General features: G+C 41.2%; 1 protein-coding gene across 1 annotated transcript; it reads left to right on the top strand.

Annotated features, from left to right (window-relative positions):
- The first annotated feature begins 456 nt into the window (after positions 1–456).
- OTC (ornithine transcarbamylase) lies at positions 457–26,324 on the top strand. Its single transcript, XM_069029292.1, has 9 exons — positions 457–633; positions 1,217–1,298; positions 8,920–9,007; positions 14,262–14,415; positions 21,764–21,886; positions 22,553–22,606; positions 22,718–22,867; positions 23,380–23,517; positions 25,511–26,324. Exons 1-9 carry the CDS (start codon positions 457–459, stop codon positions 25,568–25,570), a joined length of 1,026 nt encoding a protein of 341 aa, XP_068885393.1. The 3' UTR covers positions 25,571–26,324.
- The last annotated feature ends 327 nt before the right edge of the window (positions 26,325–26,651 follow it).

Genomic DNA, 26,651 nt, shown 5'->3' with positions numbered 1-26,651 from the left:
ACACATTTATAGGAATGCCACCTTTTGTGACAGTGGGGTTGGAACGTGGCGTCTACTCATCCGCAAAGCACAAAGGAGGGAGAAACGGAACCAAGATTCATTTCTGTGGAAATGGATTCCATTTCTGCCCCTGAAAGGGCAGCTTTGGGGTCTACACATAAGTCACTTTACCAGCTTTTGAATGGCTTTATTTGACAGACAGCATGCAGTTTCCATATGCATCTCAGAAGACAAAAGAAAATACATCTAATGTACGTTTTATTGTACAATTTGAAACATTGTTACAGTGGCCATCAATATAGTGCATAGTGGCATGCTGTGCCTGTCTGACAGAAGGAGTTATTTAAACTAATTAACACAGTCTATCAGGATGATCCAGCTGGCTCATGTGAGGGGAGTGGGAGAGACTTCAGGTGCTTGCTCACTGGCTTTAGCACGAGTACAATTTAGCATTGAATGGCAAAAATTATGTATTTTTCGTTCTTTCCACGCAGGTATGGAACTGCAGCTCAAATGAATGTTCATCTGAAAGGTCGAGACCTCCTTACTCTACAGAACTACACAGCAGATGAGCTGAAGTATTTGCTGTGGATGGCATCAGATTTGAAACAAAGGATAAAGTACAAAGGAGAGGTAAAATGATTTAACTGTCGTTTAGGTCCCTGAGATGTTGAAATAAATACTGTTCTGAAGAGTAGTGTGAAAAAGCCTTTCAGCTGTCTTGTCCTAAACAAAATCTCCTGAGCTCTTAAATACTGTAAATCATGTGCTACAAATCAGAGCCTTCCTGTAAAGTGTCCAGAAATATTCTTTAAATACTTCAGAGGACTTTGTGAGTGGAAACGTTAAACAGGTTTGTGTAGCTAACTCCCTGTTTTCAGCTAACCCCATCCATCCACACATGGTGTACATGCAGCACTAAATGTAGGAAATGGAAGACACTTCCCTGCATGGGATTAAATTAGTATCTGAGCTCTCCTTAATGCTGGCTCAAATTGAGTGCCAAAATGCAGTTGCTTTTGGCCCTAGAATTATTTCTTTTCCTTTAACCTTTCCACCGCTAATAAATTTATTGAAGGGCAGGAAAACAAAGCTACAGGTAAAAAAACACCTTTGCAACTTTTCTAATGGTGAATTAAAATGTGCAAGAAGTATTTCATACCTTAAAGTGTGTAACAAGTATAAAATTGAAATACCTTCATTTTTCATGTTTCAGTATTTGCCTTTGATGCAAGGCAAATCTTTGGCCATGATTTTTGAGAAGAGAAGCACAAGAACAAGATTATCTGCAGAAACAGGTAGGTCTGAGCAATAGCACAGTAAGAATTTGAGTATGTACTGAAAAACACTGCATAATTTTGCATTTAGCAATTTCTACACAGGAGAAACCTAAACTTTGGAAGCAAAAATAAGGACAGTGGCTATTTGTGTTTCACCCTGCCTATTAATTTCACAAACACATGGCTTTGGTCACTGAAATTTTGCCAAATTCTTCCAAAACACAGTAGATCAGAAATAAAGTAACAGGCAGAAGTAAGCTTTCCTGATGTAAGCTCCTAGCTGTACAGGCAAGATGCACATTCCCTAACATCTATTTCAGTAAGCATCACAAATTTAATTTTGTGCAAGCTCTAACAAATATTTTTCTAATGTATTATGCATTACCATTGTTACATTTCAAAGTATGTGTTTAGGCTGGGAATCACAGTAATGCCTTGATATAAATTTGGGGGGGGGGGGGTGGAAATTAACATGATTACCTACAGGGGAAGATAACTTGATGGAGACTCAAGGGTATTAGCCTAATAAGATCAGGCACTGGAACATTTTTCTTTTAGGTTACAGTCCTGCAAACACTAAAACATGTACATATGGTATCTTTATTTACGTGGCAGTGGTTCTGAATTCAATGGCACTGCTGAAATAAATCATTCACCAATCAATCAATCAATCAATCATAGCAAGGAATAACTCTGAACTGGTGATGCATAAAGGAAGAACTCGCCCTTCTTTTATTTAAGTTGACCCAGCATCCCTCGCTTCTCCCTAGTGAAGGGACAGGAAACCTGCTGAGTATTCACATTTCTTTACAAGCTGTAAGGGAGAAGATAAAAATAATGGAAGGAAGAAGCAGATATGTTAACTCTAAGCATTTCTGAATTTGTATTGTCTGGCACAGCCATTTGCCTGCTGATCCTGCTCTTTAAGCAGACTTGTTGCTGCTTTCTGTTTTCTCTAGATAATGAGGACTTAGAAATGTGCATTCCCTCTCTGTGAAGACCAACCACCTTTTAATTCCTGAGTTTTCAGTCCAGTTTCTTGTTGCCTGCCATCCTGGTATATGGCCAGGTAATGAATTCTCTGGATCTGTTTATCCTTCATTCTTCTGTATTCTGAGGGAAACACTGCTTAGTCCTTGGCATTTGAAGGCTTATGGAAGGGGGAAGCTCAGGAAAGTTCAAATGAATTAACTTAAGGATGGGAGTTAATGCATAAACTCATCCAAGGGAGAATTAATCTCCAGTGAAATAAAACAAATTTATTTCTGAGTGAGAGCTTCCATGAGGGAGTTTAATGCAGTTTAGCTTCTGTGCATTAACTTCATACCTTCAGTTAATTGGTCTGAAGTCTGTTAAGCCTAAGACTTTGCTTCAAAGGCAGACTCAAGTTTTTTCTGTCCACAAATAGTCTATATATTTCTGTTGCTTTTTTAACATAAATTACTCCCTCCTTGGAATTTCTAACTCAAAACAAATGTGGGGCCACATGTGCTCCTTTTAGCTAAACAAGATAATTTAATACCAATTTTCTAATGTCTAGTTAAAGTGGACAATTGCAGTGGATTGAAGTGTTTATTTATAAAGTTCTTGAGTCATCTCAAATAGTGCTTCCCAAGAGTTGGCCTTTCAATAACTTGAGAGAGTTCATTTGTAGGCCAAGGTCCTGGGGATGAGATTAATCTAAACAAACCTTGCAACTCTCAGGAACAGCTAAATCAGTGGATTTCATTACAGAGTAGAGACTTGGAAAGCACTAATTACAAAATCTCCTCTGTGCAGTGTCTAGGAGTTTGCTGGGACATATTAACATCATGGAAGTCTTTTCAGAATTCCTACTGTCCCTGTGCCTATAAAGAACACCACTACTGAAAAATAAATAAACAGAATCACAGAATTGTTGAAGTTGGAAGTAATCTCTGAAGGTCATCTGGTCCAATCCCCTGCTCAAGCAGGGTCTTCTAGATCTAGTTGTCCAGGACCATGTCCAGAAGACTTTTGAATATCTCCAAGAATGAAGACAACACAACTTTCTGTGCCATTGCTCAATCAGCCTTTCAGTAAATAGAATTTTCTGTTGTTCAGAGGGATCTTCCCATATTTCAGTTTGTGCCCACTGCACTGCTGAAAAACACCTGGCTCTGTCTTCTTTGCATCCTCCCTTCAGGTGTTTATATACATTAGCAATATTCCCCCTGAGCCTTCTGTTCTCTAGGCTGTGAAGTCCCAGCTCTCTCAGCTTTTCATCTCATATGAAATATGCTTCAGTCCCTCAGTCCTCTCCATGACCCTTTGTTAACATGGACATACCAACTGTATCCAGTATGTCCACGTTTCTCATACTGAAGACCCCAAATCCAGAAACTTGAGGTTTGGCCTCACCAGTGATGAATAAAAAGGAAGGATCACCTCCCTCCACCTCCTGACAGTACTTTGTCTGGTGCAGTCCAGGACATCATTCACCACCCTTGCTGGAAAGGTACACACACAGCTGGATCATGTTCAATTTGCTGTCCACCAGGACACCCAAGTCCTTTTCTGCCAAGCTGCTTCCCAGCTGGGAGACCCTCATCATGTCCTGGTACATGGGGCTGTTCTTCCTCAAGTGCAGGACTTTGCACCTCTCCTTGCTGAACTTCATGGGGCTCCTGTCAGACCATTTTTCCAGCCTGTCACCATCTGTTTGGATGGCAGCATGACCCTATGATGTACCAGCCACTCCTCCCAGTTTTGTGTCATCAGCAAACTTGCTGAAACCACACTCCATCATTGAGAGCCTTAATGCAGGTGTTAAACAGGGCTGGATCCAGAACTGACCCCTAGAGTACCACTGGTCACTGGCCTCCAACTCAGCTTCTCAGCTTTGTGCTGCTGGTCACCATCCTCAGGTCTGGCCATTTGGACAGTTCTGAACCCACCCCATTCTCTGCTCACCCAGCCCAGACATCAACAGCTTGGCTATGAGGATCTCATGGGAGACACTGTCAATGGACACAATGAAGTCCAGGAAGAAAAACCTGCTGCCTTCCCCTCATCTCCCAGGCCAGTCATAGAATCATAGAGGTTTATCAAGCTGTTTAAGCATGACTTCCTCTTGGTGAATCGTGCTGACTACTCCTAATTATTTTCTTATTCTTAATCTGCCTAGAAATGGGGTCCAGGATTAGCTGTTTCATCACTTTCCCATGGATTGAGGTGAGACAGCTTAGGCTGTATTCTCTAGGTCCTCCCTCTTGCCCTTCTTTGACTTAGGGGTGACATTTGTGCATTTCTCCCAGGTGTCCAGTTCAATTGAAGATTATAAAAACATTAATTTATAATACACTGTAATAGATCAGTTGATATTTAAGGTTTTCCAACATTCTGTTTCTCTGAACTGCTTTATTCTAATGACATTGCAACTGTACTGAATAATGTACAGCTCCTTGGGGTATAATTCATTGCCTCTTTAATCTTGTCCTAATGTGTATTTCTGAAGCTCATATAATTTTACCATTTCTAAGATAAGTAGTGAAGTTATAAGTTTAACACAGAACCAGAAGTAACTTCCATAGAGTAGTAGTAAAGTAAATCCAGTTCTGTGAGCTTAGTATATTTATTTCTATCACTGGCTATTTTATTGGAAAATGTGACATCTCTGCTATTACACTGGAAAATGTCACCTCTTCACAGTCAGAATCCCATACCCATTCTACATAAAATCTTGCATACTTTTTGAAAACAGAACTATTCACATGGTCATATATTACTTGTAAAATAAACATCCTCAGGCATGGCACAAAGGTGAATGCCCTGTTTTTGTTATAACTTTGGTGTAAAATATTGTGATTGTCACTGTTGCTCTTAAAATATACAGCTGCAGTTATGTTTTAGTGAATAAGCAATAAATAAATCCAACCATTTCACAGATGCTGAATGCAGACAATATTTCACAGGGTAGAAATGGAGAGGAAGAAGTGCAGGCAGGAAAGCTCAGCCTACCTTCTCCTGTTGTGCACTGGAATATACAAGATCTTAGCAGCCTTACAGGGAGGGGTTCACTGCCACTGGCTCTGGTGGAGTCACTTCCACCTCACAGCCCTTACACAGTGAGGTGAGAGGAACATGATGGCCATGCCTCAAGACTGCTACACAGAGTCACATATATGATTGCATCGTAGCATATGAACTAATGCACTGGGGATGGTATTACATGGCAGGGATACAGGGTCTGTTTTCTGTTGGAATGGCTGAGTATTATTTAGCTTGGTCTCATTACAGAGGGGCCAAATGCACACTTAGTTTATTCTCCACTCCAAAGGGTAGATTAAAAAACTTTTAAAAACTGCTTATCAGTTTTTTGCTTCTGCTTTAGGAATATTCTGTAATTGCTGCCTAGGAGAGTTGTCGCCAGTCTAAATAGAAAAATACTTTCTATTTTGTAAGTCCTGGCAGGCAAGGAGAAAATTAATAAATGCAAATCCATATGGCTTGAAGTTTTGAAAAAGATCCTTCCTTTGAGTTTGAGAAGATGACTGTGTGTGTCTCCTGGTGACAGCCCCACAACTGTGTAGCCAACATGTGAACTACAGGATTAATTTTGGCCCACTTGTGCTATGCAGCAGGGACAGTCTGGGATGGAGTTTTCACTCGTGCCCTGTCTGAAAGAGTCTGCATAAGTGGGGTCAATAGTGTGCCACAGCATGAGGCATGAAACTGTGTATTTTGAAAACTAACAGTAGTGAGAAGTGTGGACATGAGGTAATAATCTATTCTGGACTTGGGTTATGAACATTTAGTAGTTTGTTGAAGATACCATGATTCATGTAAATATTTAGCATGTGGCTTTGGATTTGACCAGGTTGTGACAACAAAGAGGATTAGATCCCCCAGTTTAACACAGCATTCCAGTGTTTATTTGCTGAAATTGTGCCTGCATACCTTCAAAAGTCATAATTTTTTTTGCTTTCTACTGGTAGTCTGGATGAAAGAATCTGAAAAGGATTCTGTCTCTGCAACTATATACAAAGGTAGAGCACAGAGCTCCTGTATTTCCAGACGGAAAGTTTTGGATGGAAATATGTTCCCAGGCCCTGCACAGATGGCCAGTTCATGAGCAGAAAGCCCAACACATCAGGACTCCTCTATGTACACAGAGTCCAGGTGGCAGCTCTGACTGGGCTGCCTGACATCTGGCAACTCTGACTAAACATTCAGATTCCCATTTTTTTACCTGGGCATCACTTATAGAAAACAGAACATGTCCATTGGAGCCTGCCTGGACTGTGAATCATCTACCAAAATGTATGCATTTAGAATCCTAAAATGTAGAGCTGCTGTATTGTGTGGAACTTGCAGGAATAAATCACTGACATAATTGTATATGAACAAGAAGTTGGGAAAGAGAAGTTACTGCCAACGACAAGTCCTCCTTGAGGTCTTGATTTAAAAACTTGCACTGAATAAACTGGCTGTAATGTATAGTTTGCATACACTTTCCTGTAAATACAGTGTTTGTGTCTGAGCTGCAGAGGGGAGGTGAAAGCAACAAACAAATGTATAGACAGTCCTTTCTAACAGCAAAAAAGTAATAGTAAAATAAATGGTGGTTCATTCTTAAAACTTGGCTGTATCTGACTTGCAATATTGTTGAGATTTGGAACAATCCTTAATGAAAACAAGAAATCAAAAAGGGCCCATTCAATAAAGCAAGTGTACAGTGACTAGAGGGAGCAGAAATTTGCCCTTCAGATGGGATCCAAAGCATCATTACTTTTAATCTGACATTTAAGGAAATTGAGACAGTCCAAAGACAATTAATTTCCAGTATTTTTTTTATCTATTGTATTTTAAACTCTCGAGACTGGATGAACTGACACGAAGTGGAAGACCTCACCTCAGCCCTGCTGCTGGAATGAGATGGAAGTCAGTAAGGGTTGCTCTGTGTAAGCAGCTCAGTTGTGGGGCACAGGCCTACTGCCTGTACCTGTTGGTTTTATCTGTGAAAGGTTTCAGTGTTCAGTCCTGATTTAATCCTCTTTTAAAGAGTAGCTGTGGGATGAAGTTTTTGATCTATGGCAGACCTGTACAACCACCGTGCTGAAGCTGCAGTGCTGAATCTGTCACCAGTGCCATCTAATGGATACAACAAGCCTGAGCATCTTTTGACCTTTTCTTCTGGTATTTTCTTGCTTTTCTCTTTTTTTTTTTTCTCTCTTTTTAGTTTTTTTTTTTTTAACAGCATGAAATTCATCAGCATCTCCAAGACATCACATTTTTGTAAACAAAGTGGGGGTCTCTGCTCTTCTGTGCTGTATGCAGCCTTTCTCTTCCTGGCAATGTAAATAAAGACAGGCTTCTTTCTAGATTTTTGTCACAATAAAAGACTCACACCCCCACAGTGTTGTCTCAACAAGGCTGGTTTGTCCACACTAAGATTCTCTGGAAATTTCCTCCATCATAAATACTAGTGACAAAGCCGGGTCTCCCTGCAGACAATTTCTGTGCTAGAAGGGAGTTGTTATGAGGAAAGTGTTCACCAGCACACAGAAAATGCTACCTACAGCCCAGTTCAAATCCTATACTTTGTACATTCCCAACTGTAGGATGCTGTTACCTGTGCTAGGCTTATGCTAAACCATCTGTGACAGTTCATAAAACAGCCCCATCCTCCCAATGTCTGGCCATGAAGGACTTTACACTCAGATTCAGTAGAAAGAGGCTTCAGACTTAAACCAGGCAAAGCCAGGGAGATTCAAATATTAATGAAAAGAAGCTGTTTTCTCTGTATCAGTGTCAGATGGCTGCTTGTGGTAGCTTTCTGCTGGTGGTGCAACTAAAATAAGGTAGGAGAGAACCTGAGAGTTGCCTGGAAGATGTAATTTGTCTTCATCCAAAAGCATTATTCAGACACCTTTGAAGTTCCCCAGAGTGTTTTATATTCTTAAATGATGCTCGAGTCTTTCCATGGTTTCCTGTTCAGGAGTGGATTTTACTCTTCATACCGAATCCATCCAGTTCCTTGGGCCACCTTGTAAATTCCTAACTACTGTGGGGTAGAGGGATGTTGGCAGGGCCTGAGACCTTTCCTTTTCTCTCTCACATTATCATTTTTAAGGCACTTGGTCTTTTGAGACCAAATTCAGGTTTGCTACAGTGTATGAGGAGGCTTAGGGCTTTCTGCCTGAGTGACTTTACATGAAAGATAATGTAGATACTTGCAAGGATGTGGAATTACACCTGGCGACTCGGATGGCCCTTGAAGGATGCAAAGTCCCTTGAAGCAGAAATGCAGCATGATGAATGGATTTCCTGGCTCTTAACAGAGAGCCACAGTGATGCTTGTGGCAATGTGTAGCCTTGGAGCTTGAATGACTGTCCCTGTGATCACAGATCAGAACTCATGGCTAAGGATTTCAGTAAGGCATACATTTGAGTGGGTTTATTCCAAGCGTATTTATTTGAAACTTTGTGTGTCAAATGCTAATTATTTCAGCATTTTAGCATGTATATTATTAGATGTTTGAAACATTTGGATGTCCTGCTGAGTTCTACTTTTATTTTTGTAAATGTATTTTATATCAAGAAGATTTTGAATCTTGGCTGTAAATATGAGGTGCTGGTGTTTACTTTCTCTTTTTTTTTTAATTTTTCTTCACTGTAGGATTTGCTCTCCTTGGAGGACATCCGTGCTTCCTTACAACACAAGACATACATGTGGGCACTAATGAGAGTCTCACAGATACAGCAAGGTTGGTAAAATATCACTTGATTGAACATCGTACTTGGTAATTGATTGGGCTGACATCTGTCTTGCAGAATTCTGGAAGCTAGTATTTTCTTTCTGGAAAATGTAAGAAGGTAGTCCAAATTTCTTAAATATTTACAGATCAGCTCACAGAATCCACATCTCAGTAAACCTTTATTCCATTCACTCAAGCTATCCAACACTTCCCACACTGAGAATTATTTTGGCATATAGAGTTAATTAGGCTTACATTTACAAATGAAACCATTTTATGAACCTCAGAAGTAGTGTAACTCCACTGATGATAGCACATATATTCCAACAAGACCCAAACCTTCTGGTTCTGCTGCTCTGGGAGCAAAATCAAAAAGCAAAGACATTATTTAGTTAGGCCAGCTGCTGGTGGGCCTTAGCCTGCTGTAGTAGCAGTGACAGGGTGGCACTGAGGGCCTTTCTGATCCCCCCATTTCAGCAGCATGAAACTGGACCAGCACTTTGTAGCCAGTTTCAGATTTCCCGTGCCCTCCTTCCCAGCTGTACCCATTGTCAGAACTGCTGTGGAGGCTGGGCTATGGCTCCCTCCTCTTTCTGGCATCCTTGGAAGATCGAAATCATGCCCAGTTCCACAGGGATGAAGGGATGGGGAGCAGCCTATCTCCAATGCTGTGGTGGGGAGGACCTGAGGTCAGGGCTTTTCTCCAGTGCCTCTGATACTGCTGAAAGCAGGCAAAACATGAGGTAATGTTTTGCAGGTGCTCCTGCTGTTTTCCATAGCACTCCAACTATTAAAGCTTCATCCACCCTTAGCATTATCCTGTTTTCTAGGCAGCCCTTGTGCAGCCTGAGGTCGATTCAGCCAGGCCCAGCTGTTGGAAGGTTAGCAGTGTCTGAGTGGTCCCTATTGTTCTGGTGAAAGATATGCAGTGTCAAGCTCATCAGGCTCAATTCAAAATATGCAATCAGGAAGCTGAATTCCATTGCCTCTGCTGAATATCACAGTTCTCAGTCAGTGGGAGAGATTGTTTGAGAACTATGGTGCTGTTCTCTGTGATGAAATCCAAGGAGAATTTAAGAAAAAAGAGCAAACATTTGAACATTTAAAATTTTCCTTTCTTGTTTTTAACTACTGAAGTGGAAGACATATGGGTGTTGATGGTAGAAAGTAAAAATCTCAGTCCCCTTGAGGCTTGAAAGTACTTAACTCTCACTCTCTGCTGGACACATAACTCTGCCAGTATCAGAGAAAGCTGCAACAATAGAATCTTAGAATGTTTTGTGTTGGAAGAGATTTTAAATATCATCTCATTACAACCCCCCTTTAATGGACAGGAATACTTTTCACTGGACCAGGTTGTTCAGAGTCCCATCCAGCCTGGCTTTGAACACTGCCAGGGATGGGGCAGACACAGTTTCTCTGGGCAACCTGTGCCAGGGCCTCACCACCCTCACAGTAAAGAATTTTTTCCTAATATCCAATCTAAACCTATTCTCTGTCAGTTTGAACCCATTCCCACTTGTCCTGTCACTTCAGGCTCTTGTAAATAGTCCCTCTCCAACTTTTGCATAGGCTCTGTTCAGGTGCTGGAAGGCAGCAATTAGGTCAGTCTAGAGCCTTCTGTTTTCCAGGCTGAATAATGCCAGTTCTGTCAGCCTTTCCCTGTAGGAGAGGTGCTCCATCCCTCTAATCACCTTGCAGCCCTCATCTGCCCTACTGCAAAGCTGGCTGTGAGCCCCAGCAGCCAAATGTTCAGGAAGGGGGAAGATGCAGTCAGGGTCCTTCCAAAGTGCTTCCCTGCAATAACCTCTCCAAGCATCGTCCCGCCAGCCATGCAGGACTGTCACCCAGAGGCTCTCTGCCACTCAGATGCCAACCCTACAGCAAATCCAGGTGTGTTCTGACACAAAAACAGATGTGCTTTGTATAGCCCAGTTTTCATTTCTTCTTCTTCCCAAATGGGACAGTAAAGGGACATTCAATCTTTTGTTTACAGTGTCCTGAATGTTCTTTGTTTGCACAAGCAAAAAGGAAAAGGGCAGACAATAAACTACAAGAAACAATGAAATAAATAGAAGTAAACAAATCTTCCAGCCATTCTGAAAGCATCCCCATTCTGTGAATAAAGTTGCTACAATACCCACTTCCCAAGCAAGCCTTCAACCCCCTTTTCTCTGTCACTGCTTGCTCCTCCGGGACAAAACTCTATTTATGACTCTGACCTGAGAATTTTGCTCCTCTGCTGAGTCACAGCTCTCATCTGCTACAGTGGACAGGGGGTTTTCCCAAATCCTTAAAGAATCCCAGGTGCTCTGCTCCACTCCTGCTCTCATTAGCAGAAGTACTATTGAACTGCATAATCAAGGCTGAGCAGTTTACCCAAAAGAAAAACTGGAGTGTTAATTCCTTGGTGCTTCTTGTGAATGAGGATGACATCCCAACCTCATTCAGTTAATGCAAGAATAAAAAAAGAATGCCTGTAGTAGACCCAGAGGGTATTTCAAATATTTACAGCCATGTGTCTGGGGCTCTGAAAGCCTTAGAAGTACTTGAGATTGAGACTTAAAGCGAAAGGGGCACAGATCTATAAAAGTCACAGTTTTTATTAGAACTGCTGCAGGTATGGGTTGAAAGCCTGCTGTGAACATATTTTTAGTGACTTATTACCTGCTCATAAATCAGCTCCTCCATGCTTCACAAGACATTTACATTTGCACTGACACAGTGGCAAAAAGTTACCGCCCATTAAGGAGCTCTAAGCCTTTCAGTGCTGTTTAGCATGCCTGATATATTACCTGAAATGAAATATAAGTACTGTGTCTGTATTTCCCACTGTAGAGCAGTTCCACTGGGCATCACTAAGGCTCAGTGGCCATAAGGTTCAGTGGCAGCCCTGAAGAACTCATAGGATGATTTTACCACTGGAATTATTAGGGCATTAATCTCTGCATTTATGGGGAACGGGTTTGCTTTGCTGAGAACAGATCTACCGTATGTCCCTCTGAGACTATGAGTAACAGTGAAGTAGTCTTGTCAGAAGTTTAAAGCTTTTGAATGGAAATAGACTTTCAAAACAAAAGCAAAACTATCTTGCATAGCAGTATTCTATACAAAATATATGCAAATGCCCCATTTTCAAATTCAGAGATCAGCCATACCATACTCTGTGTTTAATTTTGGACCCCTCAGAGGATACAGTTGAAGAAAAAAGTCCAGGTTTTCTCTGTAGGAATAAAAATTACTTTGAAAAGAGAGATATGCTGCGTTCTAATGTACCCAGTATTCCAATATAACATATTTCCAGGCTCTGGGATTTTGAAGTTCATAGTCTCACAGTTTTGCAAAAGAATGAAATGAGAGAAAGACTTAGTGGTTGATAAAATAAGAACCTTGAATGTAGTCACCTGATGAGCCTGTGCTTACAGCCTCTCAGCTTACAAAACTTCACCTTTGACAAGACTCTTATCTATCCAGGACCTTTTTTTCCTGCGCAATTCTAGCCTTACATATTTTTCTTCAAACTGATTCAATTACTGGAGACTTAATCATTCCCCTGTAATCAGAGACCTCCAGGTGAGGGTTATTTGTGTTTTTCCCCCCCCAAGTTTAGTTTTATTTTAATTTCACAAATAATAAAGCCAGTTTACAGGTGATTTTCCACTGTAAAATATGGCATCTAGAAAAGCTGGCAGGACTGTCTGATGCCTTGCTGGCAGTTGTCTCATAAGTCTGATATCTACTTTCAACAGACTAAAGATGAAAGTCCAGCAGTTTTCACTAGTTGGTGGTTATGGCTGAGTTTCCACTAATGACATATCCTATAAAGGAACAATCTTTAATTTCTTGATCAGCTGTGCCAAATAGAAATCAACTGTCCTGACATCCTAAAGGAGAAAAAAATTTAAGGAAAATGAGCAATTTCCCAGTGTGATTGCCCCTTTTCCTTGACTGATAGGGACTGGCTATGTCTTGTTTAGGGTGGACACCTGTGAGATGGCTAATAAAAGGGCCCATGCATCACAGCCCTGATGGCAGGTTCAGAACAGGTTTCCCCCAGAGAAAGGATCTGCTGAGCTAAGAAGAAATATGGCACCAACAGCAACTGTTCCAGTATTTTGTAAGCAGTAAAAACCTTGTTCAGTTCCTCCTTTTCATTTGTAGCTACTATTGACGGTCTTTTCTTCAGAGAGAGCTCTACAGGCAGTCTTGTCACATAAGAGTTTTGCTTGTGTGAGGAATGCTTGGTGTCAGTAGAAAATACTTGTTACTGACTTCATTAGGAGACCTTGCTGATGGTGGTATTAACAGCCCTATTTCCACAAGAGGCAATGCAAGAATTCGTTATGGTTAATCAGGAAGGCAGATACGGCAAGGATTTTTTCCATACACTTCTAATTCAGTGCTCCCTTGTTTTGTTTTAAGGTCCTATTACAGATAACATGAAAACACACAAAATGCTACTTCAAAGTCAGGCTTCAGGGCCTGATTAAAACACAGAAATGCAGAGAAATTAAGAGTTCCAATCCATATTTAATTTATCTAAAAAATTCAGAGAACACTGTGCTAATCTCTGTGTCTTTCACACTTTAGCAAATGAGGTTAATGCCAGAGTGGTACAGGGGCTCCTGCAATCCCTTTCCTCACACTGAGTTTCAAATTTGGGCATTACTTGAATGCTGATACCATGTGAGTCAATACACAAATGTGTAGGTAGGAGAAAGCAGGCCAACTACCCCACTCTGTTCTGTTTCTGTGTTTATTAAGATCAGTAACTAATTGTGGTAATCTAAAACAGGTCTGTATTGCTGATCCTCACAAAGTCAGGCTACCATATCGAGTCTGTAATATTCAGTCAATGCTACATTTGTTCTTTGCTAAAACACTGAAAAAATCATATACCTTATCTCTTCTGAGGTTATCAAAGTCTTCAAATGTTACAGTATCACACAATCTCTTCTCTTAGTTCAGAGAGCTTAACATCAATGTTTCACCTACAATGAAATGCTAAAGAGAAAAAAATATAAAATAAGCAGCAGTTTTAATTTACTTACTGTCATAGTGTTAGGAAGTGAAACTTCTTACTTATTAGCAGCTTGTTAAATGGCTACATTTGAGTCTGTTCTGCAGGCGTAATAAATTATTCAGATAGCTGAAAAATATTGATTCATTACCATTTCTCATTAATATTTATGTGTTGCACACTGAAGAGTGCAACAGGGGTATATTTATTATGTTTGACTTGAGTATTTTCTGCCATCTCTAGGGTGCTGTCCAGCATGACAAATGCAATCTTGGCTCGAGTTTATAACCATAATGATCTGGACCTAATGGCAAAAGAAGCCACGATCCCAGTAATCAATGGATTGTCTGATTTACACCATCCTCTCCAGATTTTAGCTGATTACCTAACTCTTCAGGTAAAAATATAACTTATTTTTTTTGCTAAGTCTTAGTAAGTATTTGGGGAAGTCATCTTCAAAACCTTTTATCCCTAGGTTTTTCAAAGGAGCAATTAAATGGCACTTGTTGTTTAAAGAGATCTTCATCCAGCAATATAATTAAGGACCTGTTTAATTTAAAACAATTATGTAGTCCTATCAGCTGTAGTAGGACTGAACTTAAGCATAAAATGAAGTACTTCATTGGAATTAGTCTGCAATTCAAAGAAGGTACAGAGCGCTGTACATATTAAGACAAAGATGAGAATCTGGCTCAGTCAAAGCCAGCAGAAGTTTTTCCACTGACTTAAAAACACTCAGTAGTTCACTCTTGATTCCTCCCTAATCTATGGACAGCTTAAAAGGAATCACTATTTATATATTAGGAAATTGGTTGAACACATTTGTTTTGAAAAGCCAGTTAATGCTACCAGTACAAATGCTTAGTGTTCAGGCACTTTAACCAGTTTAAACTTTGCTCACATCACAGAACAGTTCAAAGAGATTGTATTTTTTATTTTTATCTAATGTAACAGTGGATCTGACAGCAGGATAACATTTTACACACAGAATACCAGATGTTTATCTGTGAACAGAAGGACTATGTGGTTTTACAATCAATTGAGGTTCTGGCTTATAAAAAAGATTATTATACTGCAGGGCTAGTTGACAACTATGATGAACTCCTCTGACCTTGTTTACTTTCTGAATGAATAAAAACCACACTGCTTGAAAATGGTAGGGCAGAATAATTTCCTGATTCATTCAGCTGTGTTTCTCAGCTGTTGGAGACTTTGCTATGGGGCATTCAGTATGTGGGAAAGATCTAGTGAGAGTAATATTAAATTATTCATGCTTTAAACCTTAAATACTGAAAGACACACGTGTTTGGCAAAAATTCCTTTTTTATTTTAAGTGTTTTTTTGTAATTTTTTTATACTCACAGTGAAGAGACCAGAAAAAATTGGTGAACTTGAGACTAAGATGCTTCACAGACCTCAGGATAAGGGAGATTTGTGAGGTCACATTGAGCAAGCCTCAGTGTTCAAATTGCATAAGACACTAAGTTGTAATGAGAATGTCATAATTTCATTATAAACATTGTGTGCAAATATAAGTCAGAAGAATCTTCTGGTTGTGTTTTGTGGGGTGTTCTGTCTTGCAAAGACCTTGCTAATTGGCATTTTATCACTTCTGAGTAACAGTCTTCAGGAATAATAATACTCACATGGATATACACACCACGGATATCTCTGCCCCTAAATCTGGTTTTACCTAGGCCACTGACTCCAGAAGACAGGTTCAGAGTGCTGTTGCCCTCTACTCCACCTCCAGTCAATGAAGAGAGACCACTGAGCACCTCAATCACCTTCTGGAGATGCACCTCTTTCTCCACTGATCTTAGTGGGAAACCTATGGGAAACAGCAGGATGAGTACATGCCCTGTAGAGCACCCTCTGCTCCTCCTCCTTTGCATCCTCATATAGGGCATCCACGGTAGAAACTCTGGGTGAACATGAGCCCACAGGCTGCCCTGTTCCCTGGTTTGAATACCAAGGGCAGCACCAACACCATGGGGTGTCTTTGCAGCATCAAACACCAGGGAGGATGTCTGTGGAAAGAGTGCCCCTGCCCATTTTACCTGATGAAGAAATAGGTCCACAACAGTTGGTGCTCAAACAAAAGAAGTGTTTAACATGGAGAGGTGTCATGACAAAGTGAACACTTAACATCACAAGGAATGGCTTAGCTTTTACACAGACATGGAAGGCTTTTTAAATTTGCAGCACTTTCACACTCAGCCAAATAAGCAGAGCACAATTTCCTCCATCTACCCATCTCTCCCTGATTCCTTCCAGCATGTTCCTTAGCCAGAAGTTTGTCAGGAGATCTTTATAGGGCAGCTGGGTGGCCACCCAGCTATGCCAAGGGCATGTTGCTCTGCTGGTTGCTGACACACTTTCCTGCTTTCTTACCCAGGAGAGAGGTGCAGGCAGGGGAGAGCTCTCAGCAGCTCTCTGTGGATGATGGCACTGCCTGAACTTTCCCTTTCTGACCTGTTCCTCTGCTCCTTTTCCTCTTTGCACTGTACAGTGGGTTGGAGAAGACTGGAGTGGCATGTAAGGAAAAAACGTTTTAATCACATAATGAACTTTACCAGGTCACAGAAGTGAGATTAACTCTTGAAGAGGTGTGAGACACAGGTCTAGTTGCTACTTACCACAATCAAGCTTCTCATGGGATTTTCAGCAAGATATCATCCAAGTACTGCCTGCAAGAAGATTAATACAGGGATGCAGAATGGTGCCACTGATTCTTTAAATTAGTTGAGAGTCCATATATAACATTTAGACTGTTTCTGCACAATGCAAAGGCAATTTATTTGATTTATACGTATATGCAAACTACAATAGTGGCACAGACTGCTAGCCTAATATTTAAATGTAACTTTTAAATGTACAGGTTTTTGTAGAGCTTATTTCTCTTTAAAAAATGTCTCTTCCCTATCCCCATAAATATTTTTCTGCCTGGATCTGTTCCTCCCTGCTGTCAGTACATACCCAAAATGTACTTTTTTTCTTTTCTTCTCTTTTCTTCTGTGCTTTCCAGTGGAGCTCTACATGCACTCTGGCCCTCTTCATGCTCAGCACATTTTTATTCTTCCATTTTCTATATGCTATTAATTTTGTCATGTGCCTTCTTGAATCCTCCTCAAGTACTTTCTCTTTGGTCTGAAACTACAAAATTGCCTGGTTTGTCTTGTCAAAATGTTTTCTTGCTTATACCTTCTGATTCCCTATTCAGGTGCATTTTAGTATGGTTATTTTAGTATAGTCCATCGCACCCCCCAAACAATGCAGCTGGTTTATTTTCAGGGATGTGAATTCTCATTCTGTATTCAGGGCGAATTCTCATCCTGTAAATGTTCAGGGTGTTCTTTTCAGATCCTACAGTGTGTTCCTGTTATGAATATTGGGGTGAGATTCCTCAACCTGGATCCCCTCACGTTTGAAGTCTAAGCTGGCTCTGTCCTTTAATACTGTGCTCAGGGTTAATGCCCCCTATTATGCCAAGATAAATGTTTTTCTTCATGTTTATATACTACCTTCTTTCTTAAAAGTTGTGTTGAACTGAGTTATAACCCACTCCAAATGGTTGCAAACATGTAAAGAACCTGATTTTGAGGGTTTGGGGATTTGGCCTTTAAAGACTGTGAGTTTGTGTGCTGGTAGTGTGCACACACTGAGCCCCTGTACTCCTCTGCTGTGCTGCCGCCGTGTAACAGCCTCGTGCTGAGTCCGCCCGGTGCCTCTCAGTGTCCTGGGCAGGAGCTGTGGCTCAGCTTCTGCTCTGCTCAGCTTGGCTGGAGGGCAGCATCACACAATTTGTATTCCAGAGACAGCCTGGGTATTGACATTGATTCAATTGATATTAATGTCACTGGCCAAATCAGCTCACTTGTAACTGACTGCAGGATGGCCAGACTGGTAATTAGAGTGGATCCATATGCCACTTGCTTTTTATGTCACTGGTCTGGGGGGAATTTTCTTTTTCAGAAAGCAATGGTTAGCATAAGAAATACATCAGAAATACACAGATTTCTTTTTAAACAGCATAACAAAGAGTGTTGCCCAGCTTGAAGGGGGCTGAAATATATTCTCAAGATCTCCTCAATGTGTGACCCCGACCTCAAATTATTACAATTTTCAAATTCATCACCATCATCATCTTCATTATTCTAACAATTAGAAATCCCTGCTAAGTTCTGTCCTGATCCTCTAGAATATACTGTATCAATAACCATGACAAAGAACAGTGTGGGAGTAAGAAAGATAACTGGCCCAGCATTTGCCTTAAGCCCAGTTTGAGAGCCAGAAGATACAAGTTTGCCCAGTTTCTCATTTACTGGATTGCACTGTCTCCCAAAGGGCTAAAGCTTTGATTCGTCGTTGGCATTCCATTTTAAAATTTGACAGATTATTGATTCATTATTCAAAAGCTTGCTTTAATTGAGGGCTGTTATGACAGTTGTGGTCAAACATTTCAGAATTAATCTATAATGGTGTCAGAGTTTCAGTCTCACTGGAAGCAAGTCGAGGCAGAGGCAGACACGAATGTCCCTAGTTAGTTAATCCAGTCTTCTCCACACATACAGCAGGGTCAAATCTCTGGGCATGCTTATTTTTTCCCAGGATTGGATACGCTGATACACTGCAGCCTTGGATAAAAACAGAATGAAACATTGTAAAAGCAACATGAGGGTGAGAAAGTTGAATGTAAAGTATGTATTGCTTATTTAGCCAGGATTTTTCATGAGAATAACAAAGGCAAGTTTTATGGCACTACAGCAGCAAGTACTATTGTGCCAAAGAGGCTTCATAAGGGAGAGGGGCTCTAGACTTTCTAAATATGTTATTTTTTTGTGTGCCTTTACTAGGAGTCATGTTCTGAATATAGAGTGAAACTGCACAACACCCATGCAGGTGTAAAGCCTACATCAATATAACAAAGTTTGGAAAAATTGGGGAGGGATGCAAAGGGGAAATAACTTCCAAGGCTCTGGTAATTAGCAAGTAGTGTAAAGGCTCTCATTTAATCCAGAGTGTTACCATCCCAGCAAAACACTTTTAGCTCGATTTCATCTGTGTGGTTGCATAAGCACATACTGTAAAAGAGGGAGTGGGCAGGAGGGGAAGTTGTCTCATTTACAGTAGCTTTTGTTTTGCCTCAAAGCTTTTGGGTTCTGACCAACAGAGTCACCTCAGCTCTGCTGGAAACTGAGGGTGTGTGCTTGCTTTTAGGCAGCACAGTCACAGTGATTTGGCTTTAGATGAAGAGGTTTGAATTACAGCAGCAGTGCACCAGTGGCAGCATAAAGCCTAGAACAGGATATAAAACAGGTTCCCCTAGCACACACACAGCTTGATTCTGCCTTGCTGTGACTCCTTCCATTAGCATAACATCTTCATTAAAATCAGTTCAGCTATGTCCACTCTATCCAGTAGGCACTGCAGATGCGGCTTTGCAATTTGCAGCACATATCAGGGATCGTTATACAGACAACGTCCAGTACTCCATATTTTATCTGTAACAGCTAGTGGCTTGGGAAAACAGAGGAAAGTACTTAGTATGCACTGTGCTTCTTTTAATGCAGAGTAGCAGCTGGCAGTAAGGTGAAGTTGTTTAACATAGCAGTATATTTGTGACTCTAGTCAACGCTTTAAGTATTAAGGCTGAGATGTCTATTTTTAAACAGTAAGATGAAAAGAACTCAGGACTGTCTTGTTTGCTTCTGGCTGTGGGTTCCGGTCTCAACTACCACTAAGCCCTAAATGGAAACAACACCTTAAATAAATGCTTCAGTTTGGCCTTCTCCTAGGAGCACCATTGCTAGGAGATGTGGAAGGACTTTGAAAGATCCTTGGATACCTACAGAGTGGTTATACTGAAATAACTTCCATGTCCACAAAGTCCTGATTTGTTTTCCTGTAAATTTGTTCTCCTTGCATCCAATCTCTGCCAATAAGCTTGCTGCTAACAAACTTTGGCTGAAAAAGTGATATTTCTGCAATACCATAGTTGTAGCCTTTAAGCCTGGGCAGTCTAGGACTCTATTATGTTTAGATTTTTACAGCACTTTAATGTCATTCCATATTTCGAGTACTGCTATTTTTGACTCAAAATTGTGATCTCTGGAAGAAATGCCAGTAACTTTGTTCTGGAACAACTTCACAAACTATTTGTTTAGGAGAAACTGCCGCCAGGAGAGAAGGGGGTGGTCCCAGCCCTTTTCCTGTTCAGTCTTTTGGCATCTTTTCTGCAACTGCCTTCAAGGTTGCCACTCAGTAAAATGTGGATGCTTATCCTCTCTGACAAGCATTGAATCATGCCACACAAAGTGTTGAAATGCTGTCTGGCTTCCAGCTACTACAATGCAATTGTAGCATGGCCCAGATTTGAACTAAGAATAAAAGACTCTCCAGAAATTTTTTCAAGTCATGAGGTGGAGTTTTACAGAGCAGGCTTATAGGAATATTTGGTTATGTCTTTCAAAAAATGTTGGTATCAGCTTAAGTGCCTATAAACATGCATATTTAAAACAAGGCTCATTAAGGAGCCTCAAATCATCCTGCTCTGGAAATATGTAACCCCTCTTACTCTTGCTCCTCCTTAGGCCTTATCTGTTGGGATGGAGGGACAGAGTAACTGCACATGGCCAGGCTCTAAGTGCCATCAGGCAAAGCCACAGTTAACTCTGTAATGCTGTTTCAAGTTTGGGTAATCCACATTTTAAAAAAAATTCCTGCACTCTTTTGTTGTACCAGCTGGACTCTGCCCAGCAGGCTGCAGCTCCCTGAGAGCACAGCGGGCGTTTCCCTGGGCCGTGCAATTGGTCACATCCCGGAGCCCATTTCGGACAGCCCCGCGATGTGGCTCCGGCAGCCAGCAGGGTTACAGGGCAGTGGTGGTAAAGAAGGCAGAGAGGGGTCTCTCAGGAGGGTTTGGGATGGCTTTATTCACATCTTGTCCCAGCGCCCTCAGAGGCAGAGAGAGAGACCTCGTGCTCTGGGCACAGTGTAGTTTTTGTCAGGGGCCCAGGGGCGGTCCCTGGGCAGGGTTGGGGTACAGGAGCCAACAGGGAGAAACCGAGGGAGAGGCCATGGCTAGGGCAGGGAACAGGGGGAACGTGGCATCACAGAATCAGGGGGTTAACTGGCTACCACACCCTTTGGCTGTACAATGGAGAACAAATGCTGCAGGCCATGCGTGGCACAGCTGCTTTCAGAGTGCTGCCCTTTGGTGTCCTGTGCAGCTGTGGGGTGAAGATGCCTTCCCAGGGCATGGCCACAGCCACAGGGAACAGCATGTAGAGGCAACCAACCCAGAGCAAAGCTCAATAGGGTATTTTCACAATTTTGGGGGAAAGCTGAAAGGTGTTCTATTCCAGGCATTAGGACAGTCTCTAATTAGTAGTTTCTAACATTCCTCTATGTTGATGAATCCCAAAGAACAGCTGTACGTCAGTGATGCTAAAATCACTTAGTGTCTGGTGCTGAATCCCTCAGCCTGAGCTTCACCATTGGCTCATGCACCAACGTGTCCTTCTCGAGGGGAAGCAGCTGCACTTGGGCCTTCTTGTATGATATGGGGGGGCTTTCCCTCCATGACCATCCTGCAGGAGCAGTAATTTCAGGTGTGGTCCCTGCAGGTAGCATTGAAGGTAGCCAGCTGCCTTTGTGCCGAGCCGTCTGATCATTTCCTCTTGCCCATCAGCCTGCCCAGCTCCTCCAGAGCATAACCCCAGAGCTTGTGATTGCTTTGGCAGGAGCACTATGGAGGGCTGAAGGGACTCTCCATCGCCTGGATCGGGGACGGCAACAACGTCCTCCAGTCCTTCATGACGAGCGCTGCGAAGCTGGGAATGCACCTGCGGATTGCCACTCCCAGGGTGAGAAAAGCCATGCTCGTGGAGAAAGGAAGGCAAACTTCCCCCAGGCTTGTCTCAAACACTCAGGCATTGCTCAAGGGCCCCAGCTGGGGGTGCCCACATCTATTGTGAGTGCCTGTTATCAGAACCAAAATCCTGATCCAGTTATTTTGATGCAAAGTGGGAGTGATTCTACTGAGTCCAACATCAGAAATGGGAATTAATGACAGGAGTATAAATCACGGAGGATCACAATTCCATTTGACAAAGCCTTACAAAGTCATCCAATGCACTGTCCCCCACCAAAAAAAAGCTTTTTTCAGATGGGTGGAGGTGTTGCATCTCATTTTGTTTAAATTGGTGGGGCAGCATTTTAAAATGTTGCATTGTAATACAATATAAAATATTTTTTAAAATCAGTTTAGAACCAAAAAAATAAATACTGTGTATGAATTTAATTCTGTAACTGTCAAAATACATTTTTCTTATGTTTTTAGAACACTTGCCACCACTTTATCTGCAAAATAAACTTTCAACAAAGTCAACATAATTTCTTCAAGTTTTACAGTTCTGAAACATATTCTTCCATGGCAAATGGTTCAGTCAGTAGTTTTTTAAGCAGTGTTATTAAATAGTGGAGATATTATACATGTTCCATGATGTGTTACCTATTATTTCCTTTGTCAGGGCTTTGAACCAGACCTCAGGATAACTAAAATTGCAGAACAGAACTCCAAAGAGGTAGGAGCCTAAGGAACAGCCGAGTAGAATTGTTCGAATAGAGCTTATTTTCGTTATAAATGAAGTTGAAGTTCCTTGTCTTAGTGATCTTCCTTATTTGATTCACATTAGTATGGCACCAAGTTACTTCTCACAACAGACCCTTTGGAAGCTGCAGACAGTGCCAATGTCTTAGTTACAGACACATGGATAAGCATGGGACAAGAAGAGGAAAAGAAAGAAAGACTAAAGGCCTTTCAAGGTTATCAGATTACAATGCAGGTAAAAACTGAGATATAGGTTTTTTTTACATTCTTACGGTTTTCATTTATCAGATTCACCATCAACAAAGCATGAATTTGGGGGGTTTTTTAGTGGGGCCATGGAAAAGTCAGATGCAAACCTTCCTCCAGCTTAAAGAACTCTCAAAGATAAAAAAGTTTGAATTATTTCATACACTCCACATGGCTTGGCCTCTTTCAGAGCTTCCCAATGAGACCCAGCTCCTGAACATGTTCAGCAGAGGCGTTTTCACTCCCTTTCTAAAGTCAGAGAAACTGGAGTGACTTTTTGACTTTGTGAAGTCAGCATTGAACTCTTACAGACTTGCATGGACATATTCCATCTTATTCACAGATGAGGAATTCTTTCACAGTCTGTGGAATTCTTCTGAGTTCATCATCCAAGTAACCAGAGTGGGAGTTAATATAAAATTTGTTAACATTTTTACTAGTTAAGGACCTTACTAATGTCCTCACATATGTCTTTATTTTTATATGCTTTTTAATCTACAGACTGCAAAATCTGCTGCTTCCAACTGGACTTTTTTACATTGTTTACCCAGAAAACCTGAAGAAGTTGATGATGAGGTATTTTATTCTCCACGGTCATTGGTTTTCCAGGAGGCTGAAAACAGAAAATGGACAATTATGGTAAAAAAAATAGAAGATAAGTGTAGTTGGACATTAGGGTCAGTTCTGTTCTGCCTTACATTACAGGCTTGAATTAAGCCTGGTTTCACAATAAATAGTAAATGTTAAAACATATGTTTCAAATTTGCCCCAGAGCATATCACAATTTTGACTATAGGCAACATATATTTGTAGCACAAATGTGATCTATTTTGGTGATAATCTGCCGTTGCTTGACCCAGGTTTTATCACTAAGTGAAATCTACAATATGAACCATTATTTTTTTGGTAATTAAGTCACTGGATTTACTCTAATGATTAACTCAACTTCTCAATTAAAACATGCTAAAAGCTGAGGTCTCAGGGTCTGGTCCTAGAAACTACAGTTTCCCAAACACTTAAAGCTAGTTATTTTCTGTCAGGAAAAGCTGCTGCTGACACTGATGGGAACTTTCCTTGAGAAAGTGCTGAAAGAGCAAAGATTTGAAAGATCCTGAGAAGTTATGGTGTGGGCAACACTGTGTGATCTGTGGGAACCATGAGAGGACACTTGGCATTTAACATAAACCATAACTCCCCTCTCAGCATTCCTAGAATTTCAGAAAATTACTGCCAGATCTCAGTAGCCTATTATTTATTTTTGGCTTTAGAACCACCAAGTTGACAGAAGCTAGTGAAAACTTTCAGAGGTGAAAAGAGAAACAGAAATGGCATTGTCATAGCTCTGAGAGGAAGCCTAGATATGCTCCAAATGAATAAATAAGGGGTTGAGTGTTGTGTTTACTAAAATCTCAGACATTGCACACAGTGAAAAGTACTAACAAATTTGTGTTGAATTTGTAGTTTTGGTCTTAAAATTCAACAAAATGCTCATGTTTTTACTTTTAATTTTGCAATTTAATTGCCCTAAATGCTGCTTTTTTAAAAAGAAAAGAATCCCTTTACTTTGGGTTCCAGGTGCACAGCTTTTTGGGGGGTGGGGGGGGAAGAAAAAATGTCATCTTTGTATTTTATCAAGCTATAAAAATAATGAATGTATGGGTCTTGTTTACATAGTATTTTTTACCACTCAGCACAGAGAGAAAACTGAAGAATAGATTATTTGCTCAGCTGTAGATCAAGCAGTGCTGAGTGCAGCCACGAATGTGCAACACTGAGGGGCTGCACAGCTGTAATTCAGCCACCTCTGTGTGCCTGGGGTGACCTGTCACACTGGGCAGTGGTGATGGGAAAGGAAGGACAGGCAGCAAGCTCACAGCCCCTGGAGAACCCTCATAAATCCAGTGCTGGGCCAAAATAACAATGTGCAGCCAGACCTTGCTGTGAAATCACAGCAGTGTGAACCAGGTAATGCCCTGTCAAGGCCAAGCAAGCGTGGTGTTTGTTGCATGCACAGGTATGGGAAGGACAGCAGAGATTCTGCAACGCCACATTTTATTAAGCTGACAGTCCCATCACTCCCATTTCACAGCCATGCCTAAGGCTGGGCAGGCAGGGCAGGAGGGGTAGATGGCACACTGTTTACCTCAGTGAGGATTTACATGTTTTACTACAGAAAGTATAGCTAAACTGGTATAAATTTCAGAGCCCATATTCTAGCGTGGCTCTCACTGATGCTAATGGAAAATGCTGAAATCCACAAGTCAGCCCATGTGATGTCTGGGTACCTACAGAATCTCCTAGAAGTAGCTGAGAATACATCACTGCATGCCAAAAAGGGCCTCAGTATTTGATCTAAATGCTTGTCTGAATTGCTCCTAAGCTGTCCATTAATATATTTTGTCCACACTGAGAAAATCGATCAGCTACAATACAGAACTTCCTAACTGATTTTCAGCTTTTGCCTGATTCATCATCAGAAATTCTAGTGAATAAATCTCAGTGTGCCATTTTTGTCAGGACAATAATTTTCAACCCAACGCTTCAGAGCTGGAAAATATTTCCCCCTTATTTATTTTTATGGAGTATCTGTTTCCAATGTGATTGGATTTTTTTTCTTTTCTTCCTCCTCTAGGCTGTCATGGTTTCCCTGCTGACAGATCATTCACCACAGCTACGAAAACCTACATTTTGATGCTTGAATTCCTGCCAGGAGAAAAATATTCCTCATCAGCAGAATATTCTGGTCTGCAAACACATAGATTTTCTTCAGAAAGGACCAAAGCAATGAGTGATTTTTTAATAAAACCATATAGTTAGCTGTATAAAATTACATTACATTCGTGAAAATGTTCAAGACAATAAAAACCATTGCAGAAGCTGCTTTTCATCTGGATGCTCCAAGCTGGCTCTCCTTTTTAGGGGTCAGCATCACGGAAAACATTCCAAGGTTGCACCTTGATGGTTGGGTCTACCAGCAGCACAGGCATGGCATAGCCTACAGGTGTGGTGGGGCTTGCACTGTGTGACATTGATGCCTGAAGATTTTTAGCTTTTTCATATATTTGGAGATTTGTAGATTTTTAACATATAGTTGTATAGTTTCTAGTGCTTTTCCTACCCTCTTTCACATTTTAGAACAATAAGCCTACCCTTTCTAACACATTCTTGAAATTCTTTTTAGTCTTAGTCTCAAGAAGAGAATTTCTAACGAGGACGCCTGGTTTTTCACCAGAATTTGAGAGACATAACAACATATAAGGCAAACAACCTCCTGGACCAACTCCTAAGAGGCAGACCCCCGGGTGGGTTACTGGGGCAGCTGATCTCCAGTTGGATGTACCTGCTAGATATACTAATTATTTAACCTTATAAAAATTGTAGAAATACCGTATCAGGCATGTGCAGAGCCATACTTGTGCACCTGAAAGCTTCCATTAAAGAATTGCTTTTTTTCTTACCACTCTCAATATTGTTTGAAAAGTTTTGTCTTTTGATTCCAAACAGCAATATGACAGACATAAACTTCTCCCTAAACCTGTCCCTTAATTGCTCATCTCAGGAAGTGAGTGTGGAGAAGCAGTGCTGTAGTTTGCCTTGGCTGCCTGCAGTTCCCGGGCGCCCTGGCTCCTGTTTCTGTTCTCCAGCCAACATCCAAATCCCACTCCTGTTTGACACCAAAAATATAGAGACCTTGTGAGCATTATCCTCCTCCATGACATCCCTGTGGGCTGGTGCAGGGGGATATTGCTGTGGAATTGGAATGGAGCAGTTCC

Source organism: Aphelocoma coerulescens, chromosome 1 (assembly GCF_041296385.1).
Source record: "Aphelocoma coerulescens isolate FSJ_1873_10779 chromosome 1, UR_Acoe_1.0, whole genome shotgun sequence".
In the NCBI taxonomy this organism is placed as follows: domain Eukaryota; kingdom Metazoa; phylum Chordata; class Aves; order Passeriformes; family Corvidae; genus Aphelocoma; species Aphelocoma coerulescens.
This window is presented reverse-complemented; position numbering and strand designations above follow the sequence as displayed.